Source organism: Bicyclus anynana, chromosome 13 (genome assembly GCF_947172395.1).
Source record: "Bicyclus anynana chromosome 13, ilBicAnyn1.1, whole genome shotgun sequence".
Taxonomy (NCBI): Eukaryota; Metazoa; Arthropoda; class Insecta; order Lepidoptera; family Nymphalidae; genus Bicyclus; species Bicyclus anynana.
This window is the reverse complement of record NC_069095.1, coordinates 603746-619571: the sequence shown is the minus strand read 5'-3', so window position 1 is coordinate 619571 and position 15826 is coordinate 603746. Positions and strand designations below refer to the sequence as shown.

Sequence of the window (15826 nt, the reverse complement as noted above, 5' to 3'; positions counted from 1 at the left end):
CGGTAAATCCAAAAATTGTTCTTACTCGGCAAAAAACTAGGCCTAACATCCAAAACATTATTGTCCACAAACAGCTAATTAATGACGATGAAGTTCCTGACTCAATTCAATTTATTTTACCCGTTTTAAACCGAAATATTTGAAGTGATGAGTTACAACCTTTGATAAATTTCCAAAGGATTTGAATGAAGAACTCGGTCAATCCTGTTCATTATTTTAATTCAATTACGTCATCCATAATAGGTAATGATTTGTCGCAGTGATTAAGAAAAACCCAATGAAACAAAATATACTATAGGCTCAAAAGAGCCAGAACGCATAGCCGTAAAGCTTATTTTTAAAAAAAAAAACACTGACATTTCTTGACGTTTGCCCATAGAGAATTGCATTTGCCACACATTTGCCACGTTTGCCAAACATCATTCATTTGTCGTCTGTGGCTTTGTGCCAAACTTTCATTTGACGTTTGTGCCAAACATCTTCATTTGTTGTCTGTGATGCCAAACATCAAGAAATGGCGGTGAAAACGCTACGTTAATGTTGATGTTATTATATTTAAATTTTAAAGATCTGTGTTAAAATAGCAAAATGCACATAAAACAGGTATTATTTATGTATTAATTTTTGTAATTCTAGGTCTAGGTGTTATTTGTTACCATTTAGTATGAATACTTATTAGTTTTGCAGTCTATCTTTTCAATGTTTCTTATTTATGTTTGGTTATTTCAGGTGATAATTCAGGGTTTTAAGAGTTATCGCGAACAAATTGTTGTAGAGCCCTTTGACAGACGGCACAATGTGGTGGTTGGGCGTAATGGTTCCGGAAAAAGTAACTTTTTCCATGGTAAGTGGGTCCTTTGTATCAAACAACAGTCTCTTATTCTTATCGTTTTGTTTGGAACTCCTAAACTATGACCAGCAGTGGACGTCTATCGGCTGTTAATAATGATGATGATGAACAACAATTACAAAAATAGACTCAGAAACCATCCAAATCTCCAGGATGTCCAGTTAACTATACCACAACTAATTTGACGCTTGAAATACTGCAAATTGTTGATTGAAAGCCACATCACATGCATATGGATACTTCTCCTGCTAGGTAAGGTTGCTTTTAACCTTTTAAATTTCCCTACAATTCCTCTGCTCATAGTTTATTGATTGATTGCATGAGATTAATTGAACAAAAATATTTATTTTTTAGGGTTCCTAGTCAACCTTACCTTACCTTATCAGCCAATAGACGTCCACTGGCGGACATAGGCCTCTTGCATGGACCTCCAAGCACAACAATCTTGAGTCGCCAGCATCCAGTGGTTCCCTTCAACCCGGTTGATATCCTTGGTCCACCTGGTAGGGGTGCTTTCTGGCGCAGGATTGCCATTCCAGCACCTTGGGACCCCAATGTCCATCAGCTTATCAAACTATGTGGGTTGCCCATTGCAACTTCAGCTTTGTGACTCGCTGAGCTATGTCAGTGACTGTGGATTTCCTCATTTCTGATTTGATCATGCAGAGAGACTCCAAGCACAGCTCGCTCCATCGTCCGCTGAGTGACTTTAAGCATTCTAAACCATAGTCAACAAAATACCCTTGTCAATTTGAAGTGATGGTAAAATATTCATGTGAAATTAACTTTGATATGTTATTTCTTGTTACAGCCATCCAGTTTGTACTCAGCGATGAGTTTTCTCACCTCCGGCCAGAACAGAGGCTGGCCTTGTTGCACGAGGGCACTGGGCCGAGGGTGATTTCAGCATTCGTTGAGATCATATTTGACAACTCTGATAACAGAATTCCGGTAAATCTTTCACTAAAATTGATTATTTAATCATTTACATTTCATTATCAACCCATATTCGGCTAACTCCTTGCTCGAGTGTCCTCTCAGAATGAGAGGGGTTAGGCCAATATTCCACCACGCTGGCCCAATGCAGATTGGCAGACTTCACAAATGCAGAGAATTAAAAAAAATTCTCTGGTATCCAGGTTTCCCCACAATGTTTTCCTTCACCATTTGAGACATGTGATATTTAAGTTCTACAAATGCACATAACTGAAAAGTTAGAGGATGCCCCGGACCGGATTCATACCGGATTCATTCCACTGGGCTATCACATTTATATTTACATTTATACATCCTTAATTCCGGCAGAAACTTAATTATGGTGCCCTCTGTTGTCAGTGAATAATATCAATTGCTAAAAAACTCTTTAATATCTTCTGTACTAATATTATAAAGAGGAAACATTATTTTTGTATGTCTTTAGACTTGAGACTTGAAAAATTCCTTTGACCAATGACCCAAAAGTTACATTATATTTTATCCCAATATTCCACAGGCATGAGATGGGTACTACGCGGGTGAATCAGTGAGGTTCTGCTAGGAAATAATGAAGTGTAACATTTATGTGACGAGATCAAGTACCCTTAAAAACTTTTACACTCTTTTATTACCTTTATTAAGTATAGCTGACGCCACGGGGTTTCAATCGCGTGGTTTCCGTTCCCGTAGGAATACTGAGATAATGTATAGCTTATAGCTTTTCTCGATAAATAGGCTATCTAACACTGAAAGAATCTTTCAAATTGGATCAATAGTACCTAAGAATAATGTGTTCAACCAAACAAACTCTTCAGCTTTATAATATTAGCATAGATTAGTGCTCAAGATATATTTAGCCAGGGCAGGTAGTATACAAGTATGTACACAATGAAAAATTCTTCAGTCAAGTTAGTATTGAGGGCAGGCACTATTTTGCATTTTTGTATGTATGAAGTGCACACCACTGGTTTGCACTTATGGTATGGTGTCAATTTTATTTTGTATGACAGGTAATTCCACACACTTAAAAAAGATTTGCAAAAAATTAAAATAAATATTTTGATATGCACAATATAATATTATGATAAAAATTGCCAATTTATTAAAAAAACTGATAAAAAAAAAATAAAAACACCATTTAGCTTTGTCAGGTGTGGGGTTCGAACCCACGCTCCCTCTCGGGAACCAGAGCTTAAATCTGGCGCCTTAGACCACTCGGCCAACCTGACTTGTATAATTTAGGTGAAAAACAGATATCACCTTTTTTTGGTGGAAAATATATTTCTTTTTGTTTACGTAAAATTGATTTTCACATTTTCTTCGAGGTATATAAGTATAATATAATTGAACACATGATAATTATTACAGTTTCACCTTTATACTTACATGAAAACATGCATAGTTATTTTATATATTACCTGAACGTTTCGAAAGTGCTTGTAAATAAATGAATATTGACTATTTATTTGTTTTCTTGCTTTACTAATTGACTTTGTATTTACAAACAATACTTGATGTATTTCACTTGTTTTAACTTCGTAAATATTAGCCCAATGTTCTGATGAATCAAAATCCTACTAATATTATAAACGCGAAAGTTTGTATGGATGTATGTTTTTGTTGTAATGTTTGTTACTCTTTAACGCCGTTGCTACTGTATCGATTTGGCTGTAATTTGGAATGGAAATAGATTTTACTCTGGAGTAACACGCTACTTTTCATCCCAATTTTGAAAAACTGATTTCAAACATTGATTTTAAAAGGACACCCGGCGTGAATCGGCTTGCTTGAACTCTTCGCCGTGGATGTAGATTAAGATATACAAGCGCATGTGTTAATCTGTTAAAGATCATATAATGTTTGACAGATTGAGAAAGATGAGATATTCCTGCGTCGAGTGATTGGCACGAAGAAGGACCAGTTCTTCCTCAACAAGAAGGTGGTGCCTCGCTCCGAGGTGTTGAACCTTCTGGAAAGTGCTGGCCTGTCCAACTCCAATCCTTACTACATTGTCAAACAAGGAAAAGTAAGTGAAGTGTATAAAACCCAACCTATAGGCTATAGAAATCTACCTTATCATATCTGGAGTTTAGGAAAAGGCAAATTTGACGGCTTCTGTGGGCAGTGGATTTACAGAAGGTCCTGGGTCCCCTAATCTTCCTAACAAGTTAGCTCGCTTCCATCTTAGATAAAATTGCAAAAGACATTTTTGGTAGACAATTATATGAGAAACGATTTTTAAAATGACCTCTATTGACCTCCGAACAATAGGTCGCGAAATGTTTGTGAAAAACTGATTTTCGTGACCTTTTGATGTTTGTAACTTTTTTAGGCGGCATGATATCGATGTTGATTTTTCACATCTTCTTAAGGTGTATTTTTTTTTTTTTTGTAATTGATTTGTTTGTGTATTTTGTGACGCCATTATTTTTGTATGTGTATTCATGGATAGTATCGTTGTTTACATGTTTAAACTATTTTTACGTTTACTTTTAGATTTAAGAAATAATATGTAAATGTTAACTATCCCTAAGAAATAAAAATAAAATAAAAAATACAAAAATTCAGTTCAGTATGATTTTTTCCCCAGATTGGAGTTTAAAATGCCTAATATTACTGGACTAAACCATGACTTTTCATTTAATTTGATTAGTGTCCTACCGTGTCTCTGTATTTCTGTAGTGATTTTGTGAGGTATTCTGCTGAGGTCGGTGTAAATACTCACTCATGGCATTTAGCTGCAAACGACAAAAAGTAATTTTGAAAAAAATATCCACAATTTGGACAAATTAATTTACTTTTATTTCAGATCAACCAAATGGCAGTAGCACCAGACTCGCAGAGATTGAAGTTACTCAGAGAGGTAGCTGGGACCCGGGTCTATGATGAACGAAGGGAAGAATCTGTTACTATTCTCAAGGAAACTGTTGGCAAGGTAGGAATGTTCTTCTTCTAAGCTATCCAATGTAATATTATAAAGAGATAGGATTTGAATTTTTGTTTGTTGTAATTTAACTTAACCTATTTTAAAATCCCTTATCATTTTATTCGCCAAGTATTTTTTTTTTTTTAATAAAAACCTTTACCCAATCTTTCCACCAAAAGGGGAACTACGCGTGTGATACCTTTGAGCGTAGAAAGTACGACATAGATAATATTAATTTATTGTAAAACACGGCTAAAAGACACGCGATACAACGTCGGAGTGTGCATGGCTAGTTTCGAACCCATACGGGGCCCTTAGTTATGAACTGGTTCTTGCAACACGGCACTGAACCAGTAAGCAAGAACCAGCACATGACTATGGACCCCGTATGGGTTACAAATTAGTTGGGCATACTCCGACGTATGCCGTATTTTATAATAAATAATAATAGCCGTGTTTTATAATAAATTATATAAATACATTCACGATAGAGTCAATTCGAAAAACATAATCTTGGTAGGTATTTGGTTAAAACTACAATCTACCCTATCAGACTAAATAGTAAATCATATTAAGTATATTTATTTATTTGTTTATTTTAACACATGTAATTATGTTTTTTCTGATGTTTGTCTAAAATATATAATTTTAAACATTTCAATCCAAATATTACTCCTCAATAATAATAATAATATGATGTGAAAAATAAAAAGTAATTTCTTCTGTGTTTAAAAAAAGAAGTTTTAAAAAGATCTTTCCTTATTTTTTGAAGGTGGAGAAAATAAACGACTTCCTCCAAACGATAGAAGAGCGCCTTAAAACTCTAGAAGAAGAAAAAGAAGAGTTGAAAGAGTATCAGAAGTGGGATCGCGCGAGACGTGTGCTGGAGTTCATCATACACGACACGGAGCACAGGGAGAATAAGAGGAAACTTGAAGACGTATGTATCAACTACTGTAATTAGTTAATCAAGAGATCCTCAAACATTTTTGTGTCATAGACCCCTTGCCATGTTTTTCCGTGATGGGTAGACCCCCTACTTACCTGATATTGATTTCTTGTAAATTTCCAACTGTAGTGAAGTTTAGTGTTAAGTAAAGGTTTTTTTTTCTCAGGTTTGTACAAGTTCAAAATGTATTGCGACCTCAAAGCGAATACCAACATCCTACAACTGACACAATTTTATAAACATATATAATATTTTATTTACTTCATAGGTACTTTTATAATTAATAATGTATATGTTTTGATATTATAAGATAGTTTGTGTAAGTAAATAGGTACTATCAGTGTATGTGTTGAGATCCACTATCGTGGACCCCCATTTTCATTTCATGGACCCCCAAAGACTTAGACCCCTTGCACACTAAAAATAAAGAAACTTGATATGCGTTTATACAAAAAATAATTCCGACTATCCGTGTAACACGCGCCTTTATCTATCCTTGCATTTTAAAATACGTCAAACTCGGCTACGTCATAATTATAAGGATGCGTATAACACACACATTTTAAGATCTATTTACAAAAGAAATAATTCTTATTTACTCCGAAAATATTAATTTTAGAACACATGTTCCTTAAACATTTTTAATTCATTTTCGGTAAAGAATATAACCCCAGAGTGATGGGGAATACTCCCGAGCATCCTGTATAGTAAGTATCCGGTAAACTCAGACCAATCACCTTAGGACCTGCCTCGCTAGACGACCCCTCTGAAGTATATGTATATGATCACGATCTAAAGTGTTCATAGGAACTGCATCTATAGAATCAATGTTTCATTGTTTTAAAATTACATGTGCGTGTATTACGATTTAATTTATATTTGTGTGTAGTGTAAGGACACAGAATATATTTATTAGTATTAAATATTTTCTATGTGTGAGTTTACCTCGTCCCCTTCAAAAATCGACAGATTTTGTTGGTGAATTTCAGTGCGATACTAGTTCAAAGGTAATTGGTCTGAGAGGTTTATTGTGGATAACGTTTTCTCCTACTGGCGACTAAATTGAGTTTTTTTTTTAAATCGTCATCATCATGTTTTTAGTTTGATTAATTTTATAATTTCTCTTCCATTTTGTTTGTTTTAGTTGGAAAAAATGCGCGCTAATAGCGGCAAAGAGCAACAACATTACGCCGACATGGTGCGCGAGGCGCAGGACCACGTGCGCGAGTCCAATAAGTGAGTGATTTGAACACACACACAAACACACAAACACCATACACAACACTAATGAGCGTATATCTGTGTGCCTAGTGGGAGTTTTCAATACTTTCATACTGTTACTATCACGTTGACGTCAACGCAAATTTATATGGAATTGAAACAGTTGCGCAGTAGTGCTACTAGATGGCGCTGTTTCAATTCCTTAGAAAATCGCGTTTACGTTACGTGACAGTAACAGTATCAAACTGCCACTAGGCCCTCTGGTAACTGACAGTATCACACTCGTTTCATGACGACACGTGAACACTAAACCTTAGCCAAACGGTTTAGTGTTTGTCAAAATGATTAGTTATTAATTGACGTTTATTCCTTTAGTCATCAAGTAACATTGTGACGTCACAAAAATTATAAATTACATAAATTTTCTATGAAATTCTTAACTTATTCCTTAGACTATACTAAATCAATATTGTCTATTGAATTTGTATGTACATGTATCAACTAAGGAAATAGGGTTCCTTAGGATTAAAGAAACAAAAGCCGTGATAGCCCAGTGGATAAGACCTCTGCCTCGGATTCCGGAGGGTATATCTTCGAATCCGGTCTGGGACATGCACCTCCAACAGTTGTGTGCATTTTAAGAAATTAAATATCACGTGTCTCAAACGGTGAAGGAAAAACATCGTGCCTGCATACCAGAGAATTTTCTTAATTCTCTGTGTGTGTGAAGTCTGCCAATCCGCATTGGGCCAGCGTGGTGGACTGTTGGCCTAACCCTTCTCATTCTGAGAAGAGACTAGAGCTCAGCAGTGAGCCGAATATGGGTTGATGAAAGAAACAAATGAATACCATTATTTATATATGATTTTTTTAATCAAACAGAAAGCTAAAAGACGCCCGCAAAGACGTGGCGGCGGCGCGCGAAGAGAAAGACATTCTTTCCACTGAACAGCAGCAGTTGGTGCGAGAGAAGACTAAACTAGAGCTGGCTATCAAGGATCTCACAGACGACGTCGACGGCGATAACAAGTCTAAGGTAACGCAATCACTATTAAAATGAAATCGGCCAAGTGAGATGAGTCATACATACACCTTCAATAGTGGTTTATACGCGCTCAAGTTGTCAGTGTAAACGCAACTGCACCAGACACGGACGCAATCCAGGGACGAATGCGTCACCAGAATGGCCGAATGTTATCGCCGCGTTGCAACGACTTGCGGTACGGACGGCTTCAGTGTGCTCGTGGCGTTCGAGCCGTCCACATCTCTTTTTGTGTAATTTTTTATGGGTTACTTGGGATAGGCGGGGAGAGTGACTTGAGTGGAAAAGGGGAGTGTTTGTTAACAGTCAAAGGATCCTTTAACCCTACACACAACGTTCACAAATGCGTGACTTCACTGAAGGTCATTCTCTGAAATTCTAGGGTCTTATTTTGGTTACAGTTTGATTTGTTTATTAAGTTGTGACAAATGTTGTGAACCATAACCTTTGTTCGACATTAGTTTTCTTATTTTTGTAATCACTTTCTGAGTTTGCTAAGATGGTACTAAAGCCATGTAATACACCCGCAGGAACGCGCCGAAGCGGAACTCGACCGTTTGCGCCAACAAATATCTGAAAAGGAACGCGAGTTGGAGGAACTGAAGCCGAAGTACGAAGAGATGAAGGCGCGAGAGGAGGAGTGCACGCGCGCACTCAACCTCAACCAGCAGAAGCGGCAGGAGTTGTACGCCAAGCAGGGCCGCGGCACGCAGTTCACCTCCAAACAGGACAGAGACCGCTGGATAGAGAAGGAGCTCAAGTAAGTGTTTTACTATCTAGTATATCGCATAAAATAGCGAGAGTTGGAGGAACTGAAGCAGACGTACGAAGAGATGAAGGCGAGAGAGGAGGAGTGCACGCGCGCACTCAACCTCAACCAGTAGAAGCGGCAGGAGTTGTATATCCAAGCAGGGCCGCGGCACGCAGTTCACCTCCAAACAGGACAGAGACCGCTGGATAGAGAAGGAGCTCAAGTAAGTGTTTTACTATCTAGTATGCCGCATAAAATAGCGAGAGTTGGAGGAACTGAAGCAGAAGTACGAAGAGATGAAGGCGAGAGAGGAGGAGTGCACGCGCGCACTCAACCTCAACCAGTAGAAGCGGCAGGAGTTGTACGCCAAGCAGTTCACCTCCAAACAGGACAGAGACCGCTGGATAGAGAAGGAGCTCAAGTAAGTGTTTTATTGCCCCATATACTTGTCGGCGCGAGTGAAGCATTCGATAGGTCGGCTCGTGCCGTCATGAGGCAAGATAGTACGAAATGTTCCGTGAGTTATGTGTGGAGTATATGCCTAGCTCATTCTTTTCATGACGTTCGATCCGTCCGCACCTTTGGTTGGATAAGTGAAGAATGATCTGAGTGGAGAAGGGGAGTGTTAACTAGTTTTAAAAAACGTCTTTAACCCCACATCCTTCGGTCGCAAGTCCGAGACTTCACTCAAGGTTATTCTCTGCCATTCGAGGGTTTATTAGTAACATTCTTGGTGGCAATAGGCACTATACACTAGTATACAATATGGCCTGATCGACTTTCATCCAATAATAGTGTTTTGCCCTTTAAATCCGCTTCTGATGTCAACCCGTTTCCGACATCCTTAACGGTGGTAGAATCTTTACAAAAGTGCTTGTAAACTAAGCCTACTTAAAATAAATGAATTTTGGATTTGAATCCATTAAACAGATAGGTGAAAGTCGTTTTTATAGTCTGGCAAGTTCGTTGATGACACTCCCATGATATGCGGGCGACGGGGGGAAAGACTGCGCGGGTGTAAAATCGTGCGTGCGGGGAAGTGAGGTGCATCAGTTGTGGATTTTTCATACATCGCTACACGCCCCCCGACCCGCACGCGCCATCGGAAGTGTTACGAATTACAATTACATTTTACAATAATTAAAAATAAGCAAAATAAGATATACAATTTTAGCTTCCTTACATTAAATGTGACATTTTTCAATACATGAACTATAAACATAAACGCACAAATATCAAAGATATTAGTCATTTTGTTTGACCATACAAATCTAACGATCACTATGGCCTACCATACACCTACGACGTCATTAAATTGTACCATTTTGTATGGGGCGTTTTTCAGGGATCCGCGGCAGCGCCGCAAATCTGACCCTTTCAATCCCTGTAGCTCCGAAAGTAATGATCGTAGATACCCTGTTACTTTTACAAAATTGCTTTACTATTAGCATACTCCTAATTTGTATACAATTTAAAAACTGTCATCATCCCTATTAAAAAGTCCTAAAAGGCTAAATATACAAATATACTGATATTGATGCTGAATTCTCCTACATCTAGGTCGCTAAGCAAACAGATAAAGGACAAGAAAGACCACGAAGCGAAGTTGCGCGAAGACCTGCGTCGCGACGGCGTCAAACTGACGGAACTGGAGAAACGTATTGAGGAGACAACCAAAGAGATGGAGAGGCAGAGAGTGGCCATCGACGAGCACAACAAGCAGTACTACGAGTGCAAGAAACGGAAGGATCAGGAGCAGAGTGCTAGGAAGTTAGTATTTTACCCATTTTATTGAAATTTCTGTAAAGGGTATGTTCCACTTTGTATGGAGGTTTTACTCTGACTAACCAACACTTGATTAGTTGTAGTCAGACTAACAAACTCTTGGTTAGTTGTACTCCGACTCCGACTGAGCAACTTGGTTAGTTGTACTCCTACTCCAACTAACCAACTCTTGGTTAGTCGTACTCCTACTCCAACTAACCAAAACTTGGTTAGTTGTACTCTGATTCCGACTAACCAACGCTTGGTTATTCGTACTCCTACTCCAACTAACCAACACTTGGTTAGCCATACTCCTACTCCAACTAACCAACACTTGGTTAGCCATACTCCTACTCCAACTAACCAACACTTGGTTAGCCATACTCCTACTCCAACTAACCAACACTTGGTTAGTCATACTCCTACTCCGACTAACCAACACCTGGTTGGTTATACTCTAACTCTGACTAACCAACACTTGGTTGTACTCTGACTAACAAACACCTGGTTAGTTGAACTCAGATTACCTGATCACACCTGGTGAGTGTGTCGCTGATGCTTTTAGTGTTTAATGTTTTTCAAAATGACGATGCTGCTCGTTCGTTCAAACGTTACGAGTAGTTCTAGTTTTGGCCACCTGGTCAGAAAAAATTGTGGCGATTTTGTACAAATTAAGTGTATTATCCATTTTTTATTTGTAGGTAAGATAAAGAGCTGACTAAAAATATCTACTCAAAAGTTACAGAATCACAATCAGAATCGTTTATTTGCAAGAAACAATAAATTTAGTTATACAAAGACGTTCTTATGTATTAGGTAACAATGTTTCACCATTAATAGGTATACAAATGTTTAATTAATAAAAATTAAAGTTATATAAGTTAAAATTAAATGACATTAAGTTTAAAAGAAATATAATTAGAACAATTTTTTTACAACTTTACAATTTTACAAAAATACAAGCATATTACTTATTTTTAAGACAAATGCATATTTATATACATTTCTTCCTCGTATTAGCTTCTAATTCTTATTTATTGTTTAGCGAGTTGTGGCGCAAAGAGACAACGTTGACACAGAATTTGTCGTCGCTCAAGGAAGACCTGGCCAAGGCCGACCAAGCTTTACGTTCTATGGCTGGAAAGGTAATATACAGGGTGATTCGGACTTTAGTGCGGACATTTTTTTTCGTGGTTCTGTATCATTAATAGAACATAAATCTACAAACAGTTCGATACATTTTATGTAAATTTTTTTTTCAATTTATGTCTCAGAAATAACAAAATAATGGACACATTCCCAAACAAACTGCGCAACTGCTGGCGGCACTTTGTAAGACGCCGACAAAGAAATACCGGCAGTAGTCATATCGCTTCGGCTTCGGCTGACGGGGGTGGCAGGGGTGAGGGGATCGAAAAATCCCTGAGGACGCCTGCCGAATTGCCGATGGGCGACCAGTGACAGACAATCTGCCGTCGCTTGCGCATTTAAGTCGAATCATCCTTTAATGCAAAAGTTTGCGTAATAATAATCATCATTTGTATTTCATTATTCCAATCGAAAGTTTATAATTTTTATTATTACTACGCATTATTGATGGTCCTAAGCTCAATAAAGTATGAAGGGAAAATCGATACTCAACTCAAAAGTGACGACCTTTAATTATTATAAAAAATAATAGGTACAAAAATAAACGTAGAAAGGTCAACGGCCCTCGGCGCGGGCGCTCGCTAACCTAGTACCTACCAGCTGATTTTGTAGTTGCCTATTACTGTGCTATTACTTAGTACAGCGATAGGGTGACCCTCAAATTCTGTTTAAATGTTTAAACTTTAGCTAACGATAACTTTGTTATTGTTGAGTTAAAAAAAAAAAGAAAAAATACGTGTTCATTAAATTTTGTTTATGTACAAAATATAAAAATATCCGTACTTAAAAAAATTTCTTCCTGTATATGTCATTCAGTAATATACAACCTCTGCCTTCATCTCTGCGTCTGTTTAGTGACATCAAGTAACATTGTGACGTCACAAAATGGACGACAGCGTTTTTGACTTTTGGAAAAATTTAATAAATACATAGATTTTAAATTCTGCTTTCTATGAAATCTTTAACTTATATTAATTCATATCGATATTCTCGTATTTTGGACCCTTATTCCATGTACTACACGAAATTAATATCGTCGGTCTAGATGTGATAGCTCGTACGTGCAAACTGACGAACTTTACAGGAGAGACAAGAGACATCTTTTAGGTATCACTAAAAGTCGTTTTATGCTACCAAAAACGTTTTTTATTGTACGTACTACAAGATATTTACGGGCTACCACCGGAGAAGCTGTTTGGAGCTTTGTGCATCAAAATCAATTTTTACCAAAAATTGTTAGTTTCGAGGTATCAGATCTAGACCGACGATATTGTTTCTCGTATTTTGAGTCGTCGAGTCGAATGAATATTCTTTATATTAAATTTGATATGAGTACTACAACTACTCTATTATAGAAGAGCAAAGCAGTCATTAAATAGACGGGGCAGGTGGTTACTTTTTTACTTGCTAACACAAAATTATTTAAATTTCCAGCCCATTCTCAACGGCAGAGACAGTGTACGCAAAGTACTAGAAACATTCCAGGAGAGAGGCGGCGAGTGGGCCCGCATAGCCACCCAGTACTACGGGCCTGTCATCGAGAACTTCACCTGCGACAAGACCATATATACAGCTGTTGAGGTAAATTATATGCTTCATAAACATATCTATACTAATTATAATTAATAATAATTATGTAACAAAGCTTTTGACTGGTCTTTTGAAACTGCTTTTCGCGTTAAAATCTAAACATTTGATTAAACACAAGTGATAATTGCAGAACATTTGACTTCAAATTTGACTTAAAAAATCACTTGTGTTATAAGTTAAACGTACTACATTTAATTCTGCTGAAGCTCAATTGTCCGTATAGTGCGACTTAAAAGAGAGTTTGGAAGATTTTTTTTTTTTTTACAAGTTAGCCCTGGACTACAATCTCACCTGATGATATAATCTAAGATTGAAACGTGCTAACTTGTTAGGATGACGATGAAAATCCACACTCCTTTCGGTTCCTACACGACATTGTACCGGTACGCTAAATCGCTTGGCATGTCTTTGCCAGTAGGGTGGTGACTAGCCACGAAAGCCTCCCAGCTGCCTGACCTTGAACCAAACGAAGAAATCCTCAACCGACCCAGCCGGGGATCGAAGCCAGGACCAGTTAAATTCTGGAGTCATCAATACGATAACGAGTGTTTATCTACAGGTGACGGCAGGCAACCGTCTCTTCCACCACATAGTGGAGTCGGACACAGTGGGCACGAAGATCCTGAAGGAAATGAACAGGCAGAGCCTTCCGGGGGAGGTCACCTTCATGCCTCTTAACCGACTTCAAGTTCGAGATATGACATATCCCAATGATAATGTAAGTTTTTTGGATGTAGTTCTCATAAAGAATATCTTTTACTTAATAGTCATGTCATCTTTTACTTAATGCCATATCTTTTACTTAATAGTAGCAATATTCAGATTCCCCTCCAATTAGTCAGAAAAGACTGTATTAGGAGTTGTGGCATGACCTCTGCCTCCGATTCCGGAGGGTGTGGGTTCGAATCCAGTCCAGGGCACCTCCAACTTTTCACTTGTATGCATTTTAAGAAATTAGATATCACGTATCTCAAACGGTGAAGGAAAAACATCGTAAAGAAACCTGCATATCAGAGAAGTTTCTTAATTCTCTGCGTGTGTGAAGTCTGCCAATCTGCATTGGGCCAGCGTGGTGGACTATTGGCGTAACCCTTCTAATTCTGAGAGAAGACTCGAGCAGTGAGCCGAATATGGGTTGATAATGATGATTGAGAAAACACTGCTATTTTGATATTACAGACTGACACTTACAAGTTTATTTATATATTTTATTCATAATAACAATTTTTTTTAACAGAATGCAATAGCCATGGTACAAAAGCTGAAGTACGATCAGAAGTATGCCAAAGCGATGAAGTATATCTTCGGCAAGACCCTCATCTGCAGGAACTTGGAGTGTGCCACGGAGCTGGGAAAACAGTTCCACCTTGATTGCGTCACTTTGGAGGGAGACCAGGTACCTTCCTTGATTAATACATACATTATTATTATTGGCTTATTTTGAATGACCATGGCAATGCGGAAAGGATTGTGTTGGTCGAATTTTTTTACATATATTTTATCGAAGTTGTCATAAAACACATCTGTTTATAGTTATTTAACTGAATGCATTTAAAACCAGAAGAGAAAAATATATACAGTTGTAGTCGATGTACCGAAAACCACCTTTAGTTGGTATTTCTGACGTACAACTGTGGAACCATATTCTTCACTCTGGGAGTGGTGAATCCGTTATGAAAAGTGTAATCATACGAGGATTTTAAAATGCGTGATGCCATCTACAGGCATAGTGTAATTGTTTGTTATTTTAAACTACCACTAGATGGCGTTATTAGAGAACTTTGAAACAATCCTTTTTTGTAAACTTCAAGATCCTGTTGCGATGCAGTTATGCATGAGGCCCATAGATGGCGTTTTTTTAAAGAAATTTTACTGGAGTCGTTGCAATGCAGTTAAGCATGAGGCCTATAGATGGCATTTTTTTTAAATAAAGGAACCTTTACTGGAGTCGTTGCGATGCAGTTATGCATGAGGCCCATAGATGGCGTTTTGTTTTTTTTATTTTTGAAAGAAGTTTTACTTGAATCGTGTGGTCTAAAGCGCATTCGTTGTTTTCCTCAACATGTAGGTATCCTCAAAAGGCTCTCTCACCGGCGGCTACTTCAACCAGTCCCGCTCTCGGCTGGAGATGCAGAAGACTCGCTCGGAGCTGATGGAGCAGATCACCACCCTGGAGGAGGAGCTCAGCACTCTGCGCCAGGAGCTCAACAAGACTGAGACCAGCATCAACACCATCGTGTCGGAAATGCAGCGGACTGAGACTAAACAAGGGAAGGCCAAGTGAGTCATTTTATTATATACTAGCGGACGCCCGCAACTTCATCCGCGTAAAATTCAGTTTTTCACGAAGCCCGCGGGAACCATAGATTTTTCCGGGATGAAAAGTGGCCTATGTGTTAATCCAGAGTAAAATCTATTTCCATTCCAATTTCAACCAAATCGCTTCAGTAGCCGCAGCGCAAAGAAGGAACAAAAATACATACTTACACACAAACTTTCGCCCTTTATAATATTAGTGTGATTGTTTCTTTCTACTAATATTACTAGCAATATATTCAGTTGCGTGTACCTCAAGCGAACTTTTATTGGAAATGGTATTCTTCATTTCA

At 38.0% G+C, this 15826-nt stretch overlaps 1 protein-coding gene and 1 non-coding gene across 2 annotated transcripts in view; one reads left to right on the top strand and one right to left on the bottom strand.

The window, feature by feature from the left end:
• Nucleotides 1-447: 447 nt before the first annotated feature.
• The window catches only part of LOC112052787 (structural maintenance of chromosomes protein 3), a 30757-nt gene continuing 15378 nt past the window's right edge, over nt 448-15826 (top strand). The window contains exons 1-15 of the mRNA XM_052884964.1: nt 448-603; nt 730-844; nt 1662-1801; nt 3693-3851; nt 4635-4760; nt 5524-5691; nt 6845-6936; nt 7804-7957; nt 8494-8723; nt 10275-10484; nt 11524-11623; nt 13062-13208; nt 13777-13935; nt 14455-14613; nt 15286-15497. Coding sequence (XP_052740924.1) covers nt 589-603; nt 730-844; nt 1662-1801; nt 3693-3851; nt 4635-4760; nt 5524-5691; nt 6845-6936; nt 7804-7957; nt 8494-8723; nt 10275-10484; nt 11524-11623; nt 13062-13208; nt 13777-13935; nt 14455-14613; nt 15286-15497 — 2186 coding nt within the window. The 5' untranslated portion in view covers nt 448-588. The remainder of the gene's footprint in view (nt 604-729; nt 845-1661; nt 1802-3692; nt 3852-4634; nt 4761-5523; nt 5692-6844; nt 6937-7803; nt 7958-8493; nt 8724-10274; nt 10485-11523; nt 11624-13061; nt 13209-13776; nt 13936-14454; nt 14614-15285; nt 15498-15826) is intronic.
• Trnal-uaa (transfer RNA leucine (anticodon UAA)) lies at nt 2971-3054 on the bottom strand. Its single transcript has one exon. It is a non-coding gene; the product is annotated as a tRNA-Leu (tRNA).